The sequence below is a fragment of the Sorex fumeus genome, unplaced genomic scaffold (genome assembly GCF_029834395.1).
Source record: "Sorex fumeus unplaced genomic scaffold, SorFum_2.1 ptg000006l, whole genome shotgun sequence".
Lineage (NCBI taxonomy): Eukaryota > Metazoa > Chordata > Mammalia > Eulipotyphla > Soricidae > Sorex > Sorex fumeus.
The window spans coordinates 6,645,814-6,660,706 of record NW_026606063.1 but is presented as its reverse complement, the minus strand read 5'-3'; the positions used below and the strand labels follow the sequence as shown (position 1 = coordinate 6,660,706).

The following is a 14,893-nucleotide window of genomic DNA, read 5'->3' as shown; positions in this document are numbered from 1 at the left end:
ATGCTCAGCTCACCACTGCACCCAAACTAATCCCCCCGAGCGAGGCCAGGGCCTCACAGTAGACGCCCTGAGCCCCCTTTCCCGGGGCCTCGCCACTGCCTGGCGTCACAGTTCTGCTCCATCCTTCCCCTGAGTTTCTTGGGCCGTTGCAGCCGAAAGCGTTTCCTCCCCTGGCTGCTAAGTGACGAGTGCACGGAGAGAAATGATGATGATGTTTTGCAGCTTTTCCAGCCGAGTAAATACCAGGGGAGGCCGGCGATGGCGTGGCCCCATTCATTTCCCAGGGGGAGAGAGCGTGGAGGAGAAATGTCTCCGTGGGGAAGAGGGTTCCCAGGGCGGAGTTTCCCTGCCAGGCAAGTGATGGGCATCCCGCTGACTGCCCCATTAAGTGGGCACTGGACAGGGCCGAGGAGCACAGGCCGCGGTGAATGAGCAAACCAGGCGGCCACAGGGAGGCGATTTCCTAGGGCTGCCTGGCTCCTGCTTCTTCCGTCCCTGAGGCAGGGGCTTGCTCCCCTGCCCCTGCTCCCTGTCCTCCCAGCAAGCTCCTCCTAAGTACTGCCCAGCAACAGTGCACGACAGCCGTTGCCTCTTTTCCAGGGGTGCCCACCGCTGGTGCTTTGGGGGAAGCCAGGTCCATCAGGCTGAGAACAAATCCAGCTGCGGTGGGCCAGTGTGTGGCTTCCAAGAGCAGGTGAGAGCCCGAGAGAGGGTGCGGCGGGGAAGGCACTTGCTTTGCTTGAGTTTAATCCCCAGCACTGCGTGGGGTTCCCTGAGCCCTGGCAGGAATGATTCCTGAGCACTGCTGGGTGTGGTCCCCAAATATTCAGCTATGATTCCCCCACATATAAACATAAAAGAGAAAAAGTGGAAAAGGAAATATCTGACCACCCTCGTGGGTACTGTCTCCTCCTTACACTGGTTTTTTATGAGACACCCTCCACGCCCCCCACCCCCCCAAAAAGAAAAAGACACACAAAAATTAAGGCAACTATTTCTTGTTCATCTGAGGGACCCCAGACTCTGTTCATGCCCTGGGAAGGCAGGATCTCCTCAGTGATACTGTGGGCCTCAGAACTGGGGAGTCTCGTGTCCATGTCCCATTGCACATTCTGTCTCCAAGGAGGAGGTGAGGGGGGCTAGTGGACAGTTGTGGACACACCCGGGATTTGAGGCCCAGCAGAAGGAAAGGGAATTGATATGTGGCAGCTGTGTGGTTCCTCTCAGAACCACTGTGAGGACGCTAGGCTGAGCAAGGGGCCACCTGTTTCCACACTTCTCGTGGTGGTCTTCCACAGGGGACAGGAGACCCCCCCCCCAGGCATCCAATTTGCTTCTACATTTGTTCAATGTAACCCAAGAAGAGGGGCTCAGGGGAAGATTTCCCACCCCAAAGGGTGAATCAGGATCCATTTGGAAGACGCCCACCTGGGCTTGCTTGGGTGTGGGCATCACTCCTGCCCAGAGACCACCATCCCTGGGAATGGGAGGCCAAGGCCTAACACAAGGCCTAACCTTCTCTGTGCCTCAGTCATCCCATGCATGAGAAACCCAGTTAACACCCATAAAACACCAGAGTCCCAGGGTGAAAGGCTGGAGAAATGATGACCCTTAATTATTCCAGATGAGAAATGAGCCCTGCTTCCTCTCAACACACACACACACATAGAGAGAGACACACACAGAAACACATACACAGACACACAGACACACACAGAGAGACACACATACAGACACACAGAGAGACATACACACATACAGACACAAACAGAGAGACACACATGCAGACACACACAGACAGACATACACACACAGACAGAAACACACACAAAAAAGACAGACAAGCATACACAGACACACACAGACAGACAGACATACACAGACAGACGCACACAGAGAAAGACAGACACACAGACATACACACAGATACACACACACAAAGACAGACAAACATACACACAGACACACACAGACAGACATACAGAGACAGACACACACACAGACACACACACAGACATACACACAGACACCCAGACACACAGACAGACACATAGACACACAGATACACACACACACACACACACACACACACACACATAGCCCTGTCTTTTGTCTCTTGTCTCTCATAGGGTTGTGCCAAGATTCCACACTTGCATCTACATGGGCTTTTTGAGCCAGCCCAGTGGCCTGCTGAGTAGCAGCGTCCAGCGCCTTTCTCCTCCCCCTCCCCCACCAGGCCTGCTGCCTGTTTGGATTCCTCAGCAATGGGGCCCCAGCCCATCCCCCCGGCCGCCTGCCCGCCCTCTCTGCGGCACTTGTTCTAATGCTCAGCTAATAGTGCTGTTTCGGGTGCTGTCCAAACGCATCCTATAAATCAGAATCCAATTACAGTAGTAAGAAAATTGGAAGCAAATTTAATAAGCTCCGACCCCCCTCCCCCGTGCCGTTTCTTCACTTTTCCCTTTCGGTAATGAGAATTCTTTCAGGGAAACGACGCCTTCCAACCTGCTGAGCGTGCCCCAGCCACTCCGCTCAAGCCCCCTAAAGGATCACAGGTAGCGGGGCTGCTCCTGCTCCTTCCCCCCTTCGGCTAAGCAGAGGGGAGAGGGCAGGCAGCTCTCTCCCTGGGTGCATTCCCCAGAGTGTTTTGGTAACCCTTGGTAGACTCCCAGCACCCTTCAGGTCCTGGAACAGAGGCTGACCGAGAACTCCCCAGAGCGGCCGACTGGTGACATCACTAGAAGAGCCTTAGTTGCAAGGCATTATGGGAACACAAAGGAGGGCAGGACCCGGAGCAGTAAGAAGGTGGGTCCTGTGACAAGGAGAGCAGTGTCCAGGGCTGGCCAGCGGCTGTGGGTTCAATCTTGGCCTGGCAGAAGTTGACTTATGGCAAAGGTCATGACAAATGAGATGCTGAGGTTGGAGGAAGACGGGGAGAAGGACAGGGCAGGAAGGAGCCAGAAAACCGTAACCAGGAGAAGGCGGCTGTCCCTGCAGTGATGCGTGAGGTTTCAGAACTTGAGGGGGTGCCCTGTCAGACGCAGCCAGCAAGGCTCCAGCCCCAGCCTCTGACTCCGCCCCTGTGGCATTCTGCTGGAGAAGGGACTTTTTTTTTTGCTTTTTGCGTCACACCCAGCAATGCTCAGGGGTTACTCCTGGCTCTGCACTCAGGAATCACTCCTGGCGGTGCCGAGGGGACCATATGGGATGCTGGGAATTGAACCTCGGTTGGCCGCGTACAAGGCAAATGCCTTCCCCGCTGTGCTATTACTTCAGCCCTGAGAATGGACTCTTTCTAACAAGTTCTCCAGTGGGGTCAAGGCTGCTGGTCTGCTGATTTGGGGCAGTACCTAGAGACTTTGCGGGGGGGGGTGTCCTAACTTGGGGGTGGTGCTATGAGCATTGGGTGGGGAGAGGCCAGTGCCCTTGCAAATCCCCTTTCATGCACAGAGAACGAGCCAGCCTGACATACCAACTCTGAAGAACGCCTGGTCTTCAGGGTGGAGCCCAACAGCCAGCCCCAACTGGTCACAGCTGGAGCCGGGGCCTAAGACATGCCTGGACACTTATAGCTTGGCAGCCCTCACAAGACATCCACTCAGGACGCAGACAGAATATAGCTGGAGTGACAGGAGGATGAGGGACTTTACCAGTGACTTCCGCCTCAAAGAAGCAGATTGTTCTAGAGGCAAGAGCCAGAAGAGCGAGGACCTGTGGACAGGTGTTGGACAGGTCACCACTCAGCAGGGAAATAGCAGGCTCTGGCATATCTCTGGACCTCAAATCTACCCTGCTGGCAGCCCTATTCCATGGTTCCCGGGAGATGGCTGATACCATGGGGCCAACTCATCACCAGTAGAGCCTTAGCTGCAAGGCATAATGGGAACACAAAGGAGGTTCTCCAGGGGCTCGCCTGAGGCTCACCAGGGACTGGGCACATAGTGGGTGCTCAGTTCCCTGGTCCAGCTGCCTGATTGCCCATGTATGTAGCCCCTGACCCCCTTCCTGCTCCTTACGGCGAGGATCTGTCCACGGGAAATGGTCTGAGTGGCACAGGCCCACTCACTCCTGCAGGGCCGGCCTGAGACATGGGCCTTCAGATCTTCCAGGAGTCTTGACTGTGCCTAAGTCCTCCTTCGCTCTCCCCTTCTTGCCACCTGCAGATTACAGCATTCACAGGTGGACACAGGTCAGGTGGGGGCCCCGGCAGCAGTGAACTCGGATCTTGCGGGACAGGCTTCTCTATCCACCCCCACCTATGGGGGGTCCTCTGTGAATGTGTCTATTTATGCTGGGATCAGAGCGGGGGATTCAGACGTCTGCCCTGCTCGAACTCTCCTGGTCACTCCTGAACGTCCCCTTGCCTCTCTTCCACAAGGCTGTCTTGAATGATAGCCTTAGTTGGGTCCTTTCCTCCCCGCCCCAACAAGACTCCAAGTTAGTGCCCCAGAGGCACTGACTCCTTTCCTCTGGAGAGGGTCCTTCTGTCCCTCTGTCTGTACTCAGGACCAGGGTGGAGCTGCCTGCTGAGACACTGGGGGTCTGTGAGACGCCTGTCTCCCTCCTCAGCCCAGTGTCCTCCCTGCCGTCTCTGTTTAAGGAAACTCAACAGTCTAACAGCTAAATGATGTTCTATCGGGTGCCAAGGAGGAGAAGAATGCCAAGAAGTATCGCTAGATAAGGGAAGCTGGGTTGGGCTTTCAGGCCAGCATTAGAGAGAGTTCTAGGGACCATCTGTCCCCTGGGCTCTAGCTCATGGACCCGATGCCATGGATGAGGGTACCTCAGTGCAATCAGGTCTGTGGACAGAATGAGAAGCCAAGAGCAGGTGCCAGCCCGTTGGCTGGCTTGATCCCAGGACTCAGGCTCCTGAGAGGAACGGCAGTGCTGAATGAACAAGCACTCGGGCAGCAGAACTCAAAGTTTCTCATCTGCACAGCCTTACTGGGGAAACTGAGTCCAACAGTCTTACGTATTGCCAACCCGAGCACCAGCAGCCTTGCCTCTTCTGAAAATACTTCCCACCTCTCTCTGAAATCCCATGCCCACAACTTGGTGCCCACAGAGGCCAGTGAAGAAGCACCAAAGTCTCTCAGTTCTTACCACTTTCACTTTCCAGAAAATTCCCCCTCCAGTTCCAGCCTCCTGGGCCCAGTGCCATGCCAGCTTCCTGCTGCTGATGGGAACTTGCCTTCCCAGGCCTTTAAGGCTGGAACCCCCGGCCATGAGGCAGGATGGGGAGGTCAAGGGGTTTAGGTGGCCTGCTTGTTCTAGCTTCCCTGAGAAGCTGCTCATTGGGGTGGAAGTGCTGGAAGGGCTGGGGAAGAGGCACAGTGCCCCGGCAAAGCATCTGTGTCCAGGAAGTCAAAGCTACCCTTCTAGCCAGGCCTGACCTCCGTCACCCAATGCAAGGGGTTTGGGCCATGTGGATGGTGCCCAGAAGATAGCAGCAAGTTCAAGGGAAAAGGAAGAGGCCCCTCCAGCTTCTCTTTGTCCAGCTGACTGGGATGGGGTCAGCCCAGCTGAACAGCCGGATCAGGCTGGGGTTTATGGTCTCCAGGATCTCTAAGCAAGCATTGCCCCAGGCAAGTCAGGGGAGCAAGGTGCAGACAAAGGAGCCCCCCACTTTCTCTAAGGGGTGCAGGGGTGGCCTAGGTGGTTAGCTGAGCCAACAATGCAGATGGATATGACATGGATCTCATGCCCAGTTAGGAACCAAGAGTCAGCACAAGGCATGGGTCAACCCCCACGGAGACCGGGGATCGATCTGGTATGACCTGGCAGGGCTATAGGGGTTCAGAGTAGGGGGAGGAGTGGTACCTCTTGTCACGGGTGTCCGGGACGGCCCGGTTGCTGGAAATGCGCTCGCTCTCCCGCTGGTTGAACGCATAGAGCTTGTAGGGGTCATCACCGACGCGCCACTTCTTGGCACTCAGGTACTTCCGCTCATCGAACTTGTCCCACGGATCATCCCAGTCAGCGTCCAGACTCTGCACAACACCAACAACGGGAGGTCTGTGAGAAGGGCAGCCAGGAGCCCAGCCCCAAGAGCAGAGTGGGCAGCAAGGAAACCCGCAGGGGCTGGAGACAGAGCACAGGGGTTAGGGCATCTGCCTCACAGGTGGCGGGCCCTGCTTCAGTCCCCAGCACATGCCCTGAGCCCCAGCAGGACGGGCCCCTTGCACACAGCTAGTGACGGTGCAAATAAAAAGAAAATGGAAATTAGGACGACAGCAATGAGAGTCAGCAGCCCACACCCACACCTTCTCCTAGTCCATCCCCCCTTGCAGCAGCCCCTGGGGTGGGGAACTGGTGCCCATAACCCCACTTGCTGGTGCTTTCTGCTCTCCCTGCCCTGGCTGAGGCACCACTGTGATAAACAACAGTCAGATCTTGCACAGTCACAACCAATGTGATTTTTAGCATGCAACTGGCTTTCTGGAAGGAAACTCTTCCATGGGAAGGGGATAAAGCCAGAGAGGAACCCATGAGAACCAGGGCAGGGTAGCTGAGTGATAAGCTCTTGGGATGCCTATAGGTAAACGTTGATGGGAAATGAAACATGGCCTCCACAAAGATGGAGACCCTGATGCTAAATCTTCTGAAATAAAGGTCAAGAAAAAGGAGACAATATCCCAGACAGTGGTATCCCTTGATTTTCCCAAGTACTCCCACAGAAGTCACCAAAGGATAAAGCATCACCAGACACACAAGGAAACAAAGCTAGGAGTTGGTGGAAAGAAGGCACTGTGTTTAAATCCTTCCAGGACGTCCAAGAAAGAAATCACAGAGTCAGTGCAGTGAGTAAGGTGATTCTTGGCACTGCATATGGTTCCCTGAGCTCCACCAGGAGTGGCCCTGAGGGCAGAGCCAGAAGTAAGATGTGGGCACTAAAGGAGGGAGGGTCAGGGGTATGGTGCCACTAGCAGGTCATTCTGGACCTGTGAAGCAAGTGCATCAGCAGCCTGATGGCACCTTCAGACTTCCAGATACCCCCCAATTGCTGCTGTGCCTTTAGCCAGACCCCAAAAACATGGGGCAAAGTTTAACAAGAAAGTAAATGGTCATTGGGCAGTCAGGTTTGGGTCCACAGTGATGAGACACGCGGGACCTCACAGGCTGGGGGTAGAGCTGGCCCTTTCCTCCTCGCCCCAACAAGACTCCAAGTTGCCACCCACAAACGGCCTCTCTGGCTCCTGATCAAGCTGCTTAATGGCCATGATCCCAGAGACTCAGGAGCAAATCTTGGAACCCAGAGGCTTTGGCAGAAATGCATCTGGTCCCTGCAGCAGGTTACCGGTGCTGGGCCTCCCCAGGTGAGAATAGGTTTTGTGCCTTGGCCTGTTCCCCCTGGTGGCCCAGTGGTCGCCATCCTTCAGAGGCCACTGGATGGGGTAGAGACGGCCCTTTCCTCCCCACCCCAATGAGACCCCAAGTCATTGCAATGAACGGCCTCTCTGACTCCTGATCAAGCCGCTTAATGGCCATGATCCCAGAGACTCAGAAACAAATCTCAGAACCCAGTGGCTTTTGGCAGAAATGCATCTGGACCCCACAATAGGTTACTGTCGCCGGGTCACCCCAGGGGGGAAAGGGTGCTGTCCCTCCACGTGCTCCCCCTAGGCGATTCGGTGGACACCATCCTCCAGAGGCCATTGGACAGTCAGGTTTGGGTCCTCAGTGACCAGACATGTGGAGCCTCATGGGATGGGGGTGGAGCCGGCCCTTTCCTTCCCGTCCCAACAAGACCCCAAGTTGTTGCCCACAAATGGCCTCTCTGGCTCCTGATCAAGCTGCTTAACGGCCATGATCCCAGAGACTCAGGAACAAATCTCGGAACCCAGCAGGTTTTGGCAGAAATCCCTCCATATTTAATTGCTAAAATTTCGGAATTCCAAAATCGTGCGGCCACTACTTCAGTCACGCAACATCATATGTTATTCATAAGCAGCAAGAGAAAACAAATAGTCTACGGTTGCCTTTTCAGCAGATCTGAGTGTTGGGGTAAAATCCCAAATAATAATGGTGGGTCTGGGGTCAAACTATTGAATGTAATCAAAGTAGAGAGAGAGTAATGTGGAAATCATCTCCCCACAGGTAGGGGGAGGGTGTGGGATGGGGGTATACTGGGGTTTTTGGGGGTGGAGAATGGGCACTGACGAAGGTATGGGTATTTCATTGTATGACCGAGACTTAAACCCAAAAGCTTTGTTACTGCTCTTACGGTCAATAAATAAAATTACAAAAAATGAAAAAAAAAGGTGGAGTTCATGCCCAATTCAATCAGCCTAATCAGTGGCTGAATAAACAGCAGTACTCCTACAAAAAATAAATAAATGAATAAATAAAGGAGGGAGAGAAGGAAGAAAGAAGGAAGGAAGGAAGGGAGGGAGGGAGGGAAGGAGGGAGAGAGGAAAGAAGGAAGTGAGGAAGGGAGGGAGGGAGGGAGGAAAGAAGGAAGTGAGGAAGGGAGGAAGGAAGGTAGAAAGGGAGGAAGGGAGGGAGGGAGGGATGGAGGAAGAAGGGAGGGAGGGAGGGAGGGAGGAAAATTGTAGAGGCAAAGTATGCACATAGATAAAATAATTAAGCCATAGAATAAATTAGCAAAGAGCAAAAGTCCTTTGAAAAAGAATCTAGCAGTATCATGGTAATGATCAAAACTCAGTGCCAAGCAGGCCAATCAGAAATGTCTATATCCTGCAGAGCACGTCCTGGCATGAGTCTCCGGAGGACGCCCCTAGGAAGCAAGCACACCAGTGATGTGGCTCCCATTATGCAGAAGAGAAGGCTGAGGCTTGGGAAAGCAAAAGGAGCTGGCTGGAAGTTCCCGATTGGAGTCTCCAATTCAGGACTGGATCACAATGCTCAAGTTCCCTCCACATGTCCGGATCTCCTCCTCCCGCTCAACCTCCTCTCCCCCCCTCCCCTTTCTCCTTCCCCCCCTCACTTAACCCCAGCAGTGTGCAAGCTTACAGAAGCAGCTTCTGCTGTCTAATTCCTACTCAGGGCAGGCTGGGGGGTGACCTTATTTTCCCAAGGACCAACCCAGAGAGTGAGGTGGAAGTGTGCAGGGGAGTGGACTAGTCCCTTTGGGACCCCAATGCAGAACAAACAGGAGGGATGGGCCAGCCCTTCTTCCCGAGAAAGGCGAGAGCTGGGGGACAGCACATCAATTATGGATTATTAGATAAGATCTTCATTTTAATATCTCCACTATGTATGATCACCTCTCCCTCTCCCCGGAATTCTGTCTTGGGAGTTATTTAACTGATGTGCAGAAATCTAAATTTAATTTATTATGATCTAACTCACTTTTGAAGCCAAATTACCCTGCACTGGAGAAGGATCAAGTCGATATCCCACTTGGCTTTCTATTTATCTTCGCCAGGGTTTTCCTCTCCTCTCCAGGATTCATTTGATCACGGGCATCGGTAATAAATTCACATTTTTTTTTCCCTCAGAATTAGGCAATTGCTCCGTCAGTGCTGAGGTTTAATGGTTAGTATTAATTAGAGGAAAGTCACTCCGTAAGGAGTTTGGGAGATGGAATGGATGGATGATAGAAGGGGAAGGGGCTATTCCTCAGGCCAAATGAGGCAGCCGGGGATTCGGCAGGGATGAGCTAACACTTCGGGGCCATCTCTAATCTCTCTTCCTCACTTCCTTGCTCCTCCCAAGAGCCTAGAAAGTGGGTCTGCGGGGTCTGTCAGCTCTGGCCTCTCTGAGCCACGGGAGGCTCTGACAGTCAGAATATGTTCTCCGACCAAGTGGCTTCGGTCTCTCTGGGCCTTAGACAGATGGGACCCCAGACTCACCTCTCCTCGAACCCCTCCACCCCCCACACTATACATGCCTCACCCATCTCTCACACACCCCACTGTCCCTCCAATCCAGCTCTAGGGGATGTTCTGATGGTTGCTGAAATGGCCCGAAAAGCCCCACTGTGAGGCAGAACGTGATGTACAGAAGGGGCAGGAAAACAAAAAAAGAGAAACTCATGCAACTCGGATCTTTTATTGGGAAATAATTGGCTTCCTAATTGGCATGAGAGGGAGCTGCCAGGGGAGGATAAGCCGCTGATGGAGTCGGGGGCGAGGACTGGCTCCCTCACAAGGCTTGAAAGTCCCACAGACCGGAAAGTCCATTGCCAACGGCTGGTCCCATGGAGCCCTGCAGAGACAGGCGTCTCCCAGCACATGCTGCTGACCAGAAGGACAGCCCCTGCCCCAGCCCTGCCCAACACCCCTTTAGTCTCTGCATCCTCATCTTTGTGTTCAGCGGCTGGGCGATATCGCTGATCACAGGAACACACAACCCACGAGGGCAGGAGATGGCAGTGCGGAGAGCTTTGTAGACACATGCAGCTTTAAAGATGGATCCTGGTGGCCTTGGGGGGTGGGGGTGGGGCATGAGGACGAGCTCGCCGTGACCAGGAAGCAGGCCCTGGACAACCACATGCCCCGGAGACCAGTGCCCGGTGAGACGGGGCAAAGGGCCCGAGTCTTGGAGGAGATGGGGTGTTGGCTTGGACTTCCGACCCGCACACTAGAGCTGCTCTCGCTGGGGTCTGCGCAGCTGGCCAGGGTGAGGCTGGGTCCTGGCAGCGGGGGCACGAGGGAAGGGCAAGTACCACCCTCCATCCCAATAAACTTGGGGTAACTGTGTGCCTGCAACTGCCAGCAGTCAGAGGGAACCTCGAGGCCTGAGTTGCAACCCACTGACACTTTTGAAAAGAGAACCTCCGCTATAGGGGTTCTCTCTCCCCCTCCCCTGCCCCTCTTCTCTCCCCTTCCAGGCTAGGAACCCCCATCAGGGACCTCATTTAAGTCCATTAACCTCCAGGAACCGGTACTGAGTCTACACAGGGCCCCCGGAACTAAGGTACGGAGCGGGGTTCACACATGAAAGAGAATGTCAGTGAAGAGGTGCCCTCGATTTCTCCTGTTTATCCTGCCTTCAACTCCTTTCTGGGTAAAGCAAAATACAGCGCCTGGGTGAAGCCAGCCTGCAGGCACCGAACCTTGGCCCCTTGGAAAGTGCTTGGTGGAAAGAGTCGGGTGATGATGAAGGGGGAGTCGCCGAGACCACGGGGAAAGGAACTGACTTCCCGACTTCCCCCCTGGCATGGGGCCCTCACTCATTTAGACACAGTTATACTCAGGCAGAGAAGCAGCTGGCATCACTATGTGGCAGACGGTGGTGGGGTGGGACAGGCGCACCCCAGCACCAGGGAAGACCCTGCTGACATCCTCCCGATGGTCCTCCCCGAGTGAAAGGGAGGAGCACCGAGTCCTGAGCCGACCCCATCTCAGCACTTCCTGCCAGGTGCTGTGCTCTGTTCCTCCCTCTGAGCCCCGGGCGAATCCTTATCCGTGCGCGCTGCTTTGCCATCCCCGATTAGGTCTCAGAAATGAGATGATCCGTGAGAAACTGCTGGGCCAGACGTAACACATACACAATGTATGATGATTGTCAACTTCGCGGCGGTCGCTATTATTGCTCTCAGGGAACGAATGCTAATGGAGAGACAGCACAGGGGTAGTCGGCCAATTACCTCTCGCTCCCTCCTTCCTGTAGCAGGAAGGGGGGCCCGTCAGAACCCCCACTCCTCACTCCCTTTCCATCCTGCTGGCTGCTTCCCCTGCAATCTGGTTATCACAGAAGTCAGGTCCACCGAAGGACAGTAGATACACGGGACAGGAAGATTGCTCCATAGCTGGAAGCCTGCCTCATGAGCAAAGGGGAGAAGGCAGGTGGGACAGAGAAGGGATCACTAAGAAAAAGATGGCTGGAGGAATTGGTTGGGATGGGAGATGTGTGCAGAAAGTAGATAAAGGACCAAACATGATAACCTCTCAGGGTCTGTATTGCAAACCATAATGCCCCAAAGTAGAGAGAGATTATGGGGAATCATGTCTGCCATGGAGGCAGAGGGAGGGTGGGAAAGGCGGGTTATACCGGGGATTTTGGTGGTGGGGAATGTGCACTGGTGGAGGGTGGGTGTTTGATCATTGTGTGATTGTAACCCAAACATGAAAGCTTATCACTATCTCATGGTGATTCAATAAAATTAATAAAAAATATTTTTTAAAAAAAGTCAGGTCAGGCCAGTGTTTCCCCAAATGCCTGGGGTGACTCTCTCACCTCAATGCTCCCTCTCACACATGGGCTGAAACACCACGCAGGAGAGGAGACGAGACAGGGACACTGAGCTGTGCCACCCGGCTGCCCTCTCCAGATAGGAAGTCAGCTGTGTCGCCATCCGGCTAGGCCCTGTCTCACCTCCCGGAGGGAAGGTCTGCACTCACTCAGCGCAGACCCTTGTGGGAGCCATCGTAAGGGGTGTCAGAAGTCTGAATTCACCTGAGACCCCCAAAGCTCCCATCAGAACAAGGGTTTTCACCCTGTCTTTGCCTCAGCACTCCACAATCCTTCAGAGCCTCTTCTCCATAGCATGTGGCTGCCGGGGCCTGGGACCGGCTTAGCCAGCGTGGCAATCTCTCTCCGGGTTCTTCTTGTGCAAATCATGATGTGGGAGAAACCAGGATGGAGAGGGGGAAAACCAGAAAGCAGGCCCAGCTTGGGAGTGTGACGAATGCCCCAAGAAAACAGCAGGGAATGGTTGGGCTGGGCATCCTGGGTTTCCTGTGTACCAGGCTCTGTCCTCAATCTGTCAATGAATACCGCACACCAGCCTGAGCCACCCTGAAGCTAGGATTCGCAGACACTGTTTTTCTTTGCCAAAGTGGAAGCTGAGGGGAGGTGGAGCTCCAGCTCCAGAACTAGTCAGCGGAAGTGCTGGGATTAAACCGCAGGCAGGTGAGCGCCAAGCCCGGCTCCGTGACCTGCCATAGCAGAGGGCCAAGGGCAGGAAGGGGCTTCTGATTCCAGCACCTGTACAGGGGCAGATGAGGGAGGAGGACAGGGAGGTCCCTCTGGCAGTTGTCCTGTCAGGCCTCTCCACCGCAGGGATCCAGCAAACACCTTCCCTGCCGCGCATGCCCAGGCGCGGAGCTGGAATCTGGCTGGGAAGAGAGTGTGAGAGTCAAACAGCCCCGCAGGCCTGTCCTTCATTCCCCAAAGGTGCTACGTGAGGAAGAAGCCGCAGCATCTCCCGGGCGGAGGCGAGATCTCCCAGAGATACCAGGGACAGCCAGAGCCCGCCGCTCGCCGCAGCTTCTACCGTCCCTGCTAATACGGTGACATCCAGATACCCTCCAGCTCTCTGGAAACTAGGTCAGCGGCTGAGAAGTGTGGGCTGGAGAGAGAACTCTGAAACCACTTTATCTCGCAGGCCTCCCGGGGGGACCGCTGGCTGGCTTTTTCATGAAAAGGACTCTTGCTATCAAACGCAGCCCGGACGACCAAGACATCGGGGGGAGGCCACCCCCCACCACCACCAAGGGCGAATCCCCCTGCTGCATTTCAGAGTCGGGGATGGAAGGAGCCTCAGAGCCCATGCTAAGTTCTAAATCCTGCCCATCTTCATTCACGGCACGTGGGGACTTGATCCCCCGCACCCACCCTGCCTGCGCCTGCAGAAGCGGCTTACGCTGCGCTTGCTTACGTAAACTGGACCCCCAAAACCATGTTGCTTGCCCTAGGAAGACCCCCATCATTGCTACCCCAATCCTGTGTTTGTGGGAAACCCCATTTACCCACCCAGGAGAGCACCGGGGCGCAGCCCCACCCGCGCCTGAATCCTGAGCTCTGAGAGGGGCACAGAAAGCCAGAGACTTGCAGCCCCTCCCGTTGCCACCTGCTAAAGTGACTTCTAGAACACTCTGGCCTCTTCTGCATGCCTAGAATTCTCGCTGTCGCCCGGATCGCAGCCCTCGGCATCAGGGTCCACAGTAAGGATTCAGACGCGTCCCCTGGCCAGTGCCTGTCTGCCTCGTCTCACTGGCTAGAAGCCTCACTATTCCGGGAAATGAAGACACCGTGTCCCTCAGTCAGGGGATCCCATGCCCCTCCAGCGCCCCTAATCTGTCCTCTCTCCTCTCTCAACTCAGCAGCAGGGAGCCACCAAGCCCTCGGAGCACCGAGCACCTGCCTCCAGTCCTCTGAGTCTTCCCACCATCATGTGCTCTTTCCCAAGTTGCTGGTCCTCGTCCACCCAACCCTGGGTGGGGGTGGGGCCTCCTCTACTCCCTCCCCAGCCAGGGACTCAGGAGGGGCCTCTCCCACACACAGTGCTCAGGCTTTCCCCAGCACCCGGGGGTGAAAAGCCAATGTGAGGGCTGCACCCAGAGGCCAGATGGGGAGGGGATAGGAAGCCAAGGGTGGCAGAGATGAGTTTTCAAATGTTGTTCATGCTGTTTTTTAAATTTTTAATTGAATCACCATGAGGACAGTTGCAAAGCTGATCATGATTGGGCTTCAGTCAAACAACACCCACCCCTCCACCAGTGTTCGTTTCCTACCACTATTGTCCCTGGTTTCCCTCCCACCGTCCCCACTCCCCCAGCCTGTCTCTATGCTCTATGGCAGGTACTTTTCTCTTCTCTCTCTCTCTCTCTCTCTCTCTCTCTCTCTCTCCACCCTTTTGGGTATTTTAGTTTGCAATACAGACACTGAGAGGTTATCATGTATGTTCCTTTACCTACTTTTAGCACAGAGTTCTTATCCAGAGTGATCATTTCCAGCCTCATTTGCCACAGGGGTCCCTTCTCTATTTCAACTGCCTTCTCTCCCAACACTTGAGGCCGGCGTCCAGCCATGAGCCAGTTCTCCTGGCCCTCATTTCTACTGTCCTTGGGTATTAGTCCCATACTATGTTTCTTTATATCCCATAAATGAGTGTGCTCATTCTATGTCTGTCCCTCTCCTTCTGACTCATTTCACTCAGCAGGATCCTCTCCATGTCCATCCATTTGTAAGGGAATATCATGAC

General features: G+C 54.6%; 1 protein-coding gene across 1 annotated transcript in view; it reads right to left on the bottom strand.

Moving 5' to 3' along the window:
* Positions 1-14,893, bottom strand: part of GALNT14 (polypeptide N-acetylgalactosaminyltransferase 14) — a 145,713-nt gene that overhangs the window by 44,002 nt on the left and 86,818 nt on the right. The window contains exon 2 of the mRNA XM_056124408.1: positions 5,821-5,990. Within this exon, the coding sequence (XP_055980383.1) occupies positions 5,821-5,990 (170 nt within the window). The remainder of the gene's footprint in view (positions 1-5,820; positions 5,991-14,893) is intronic.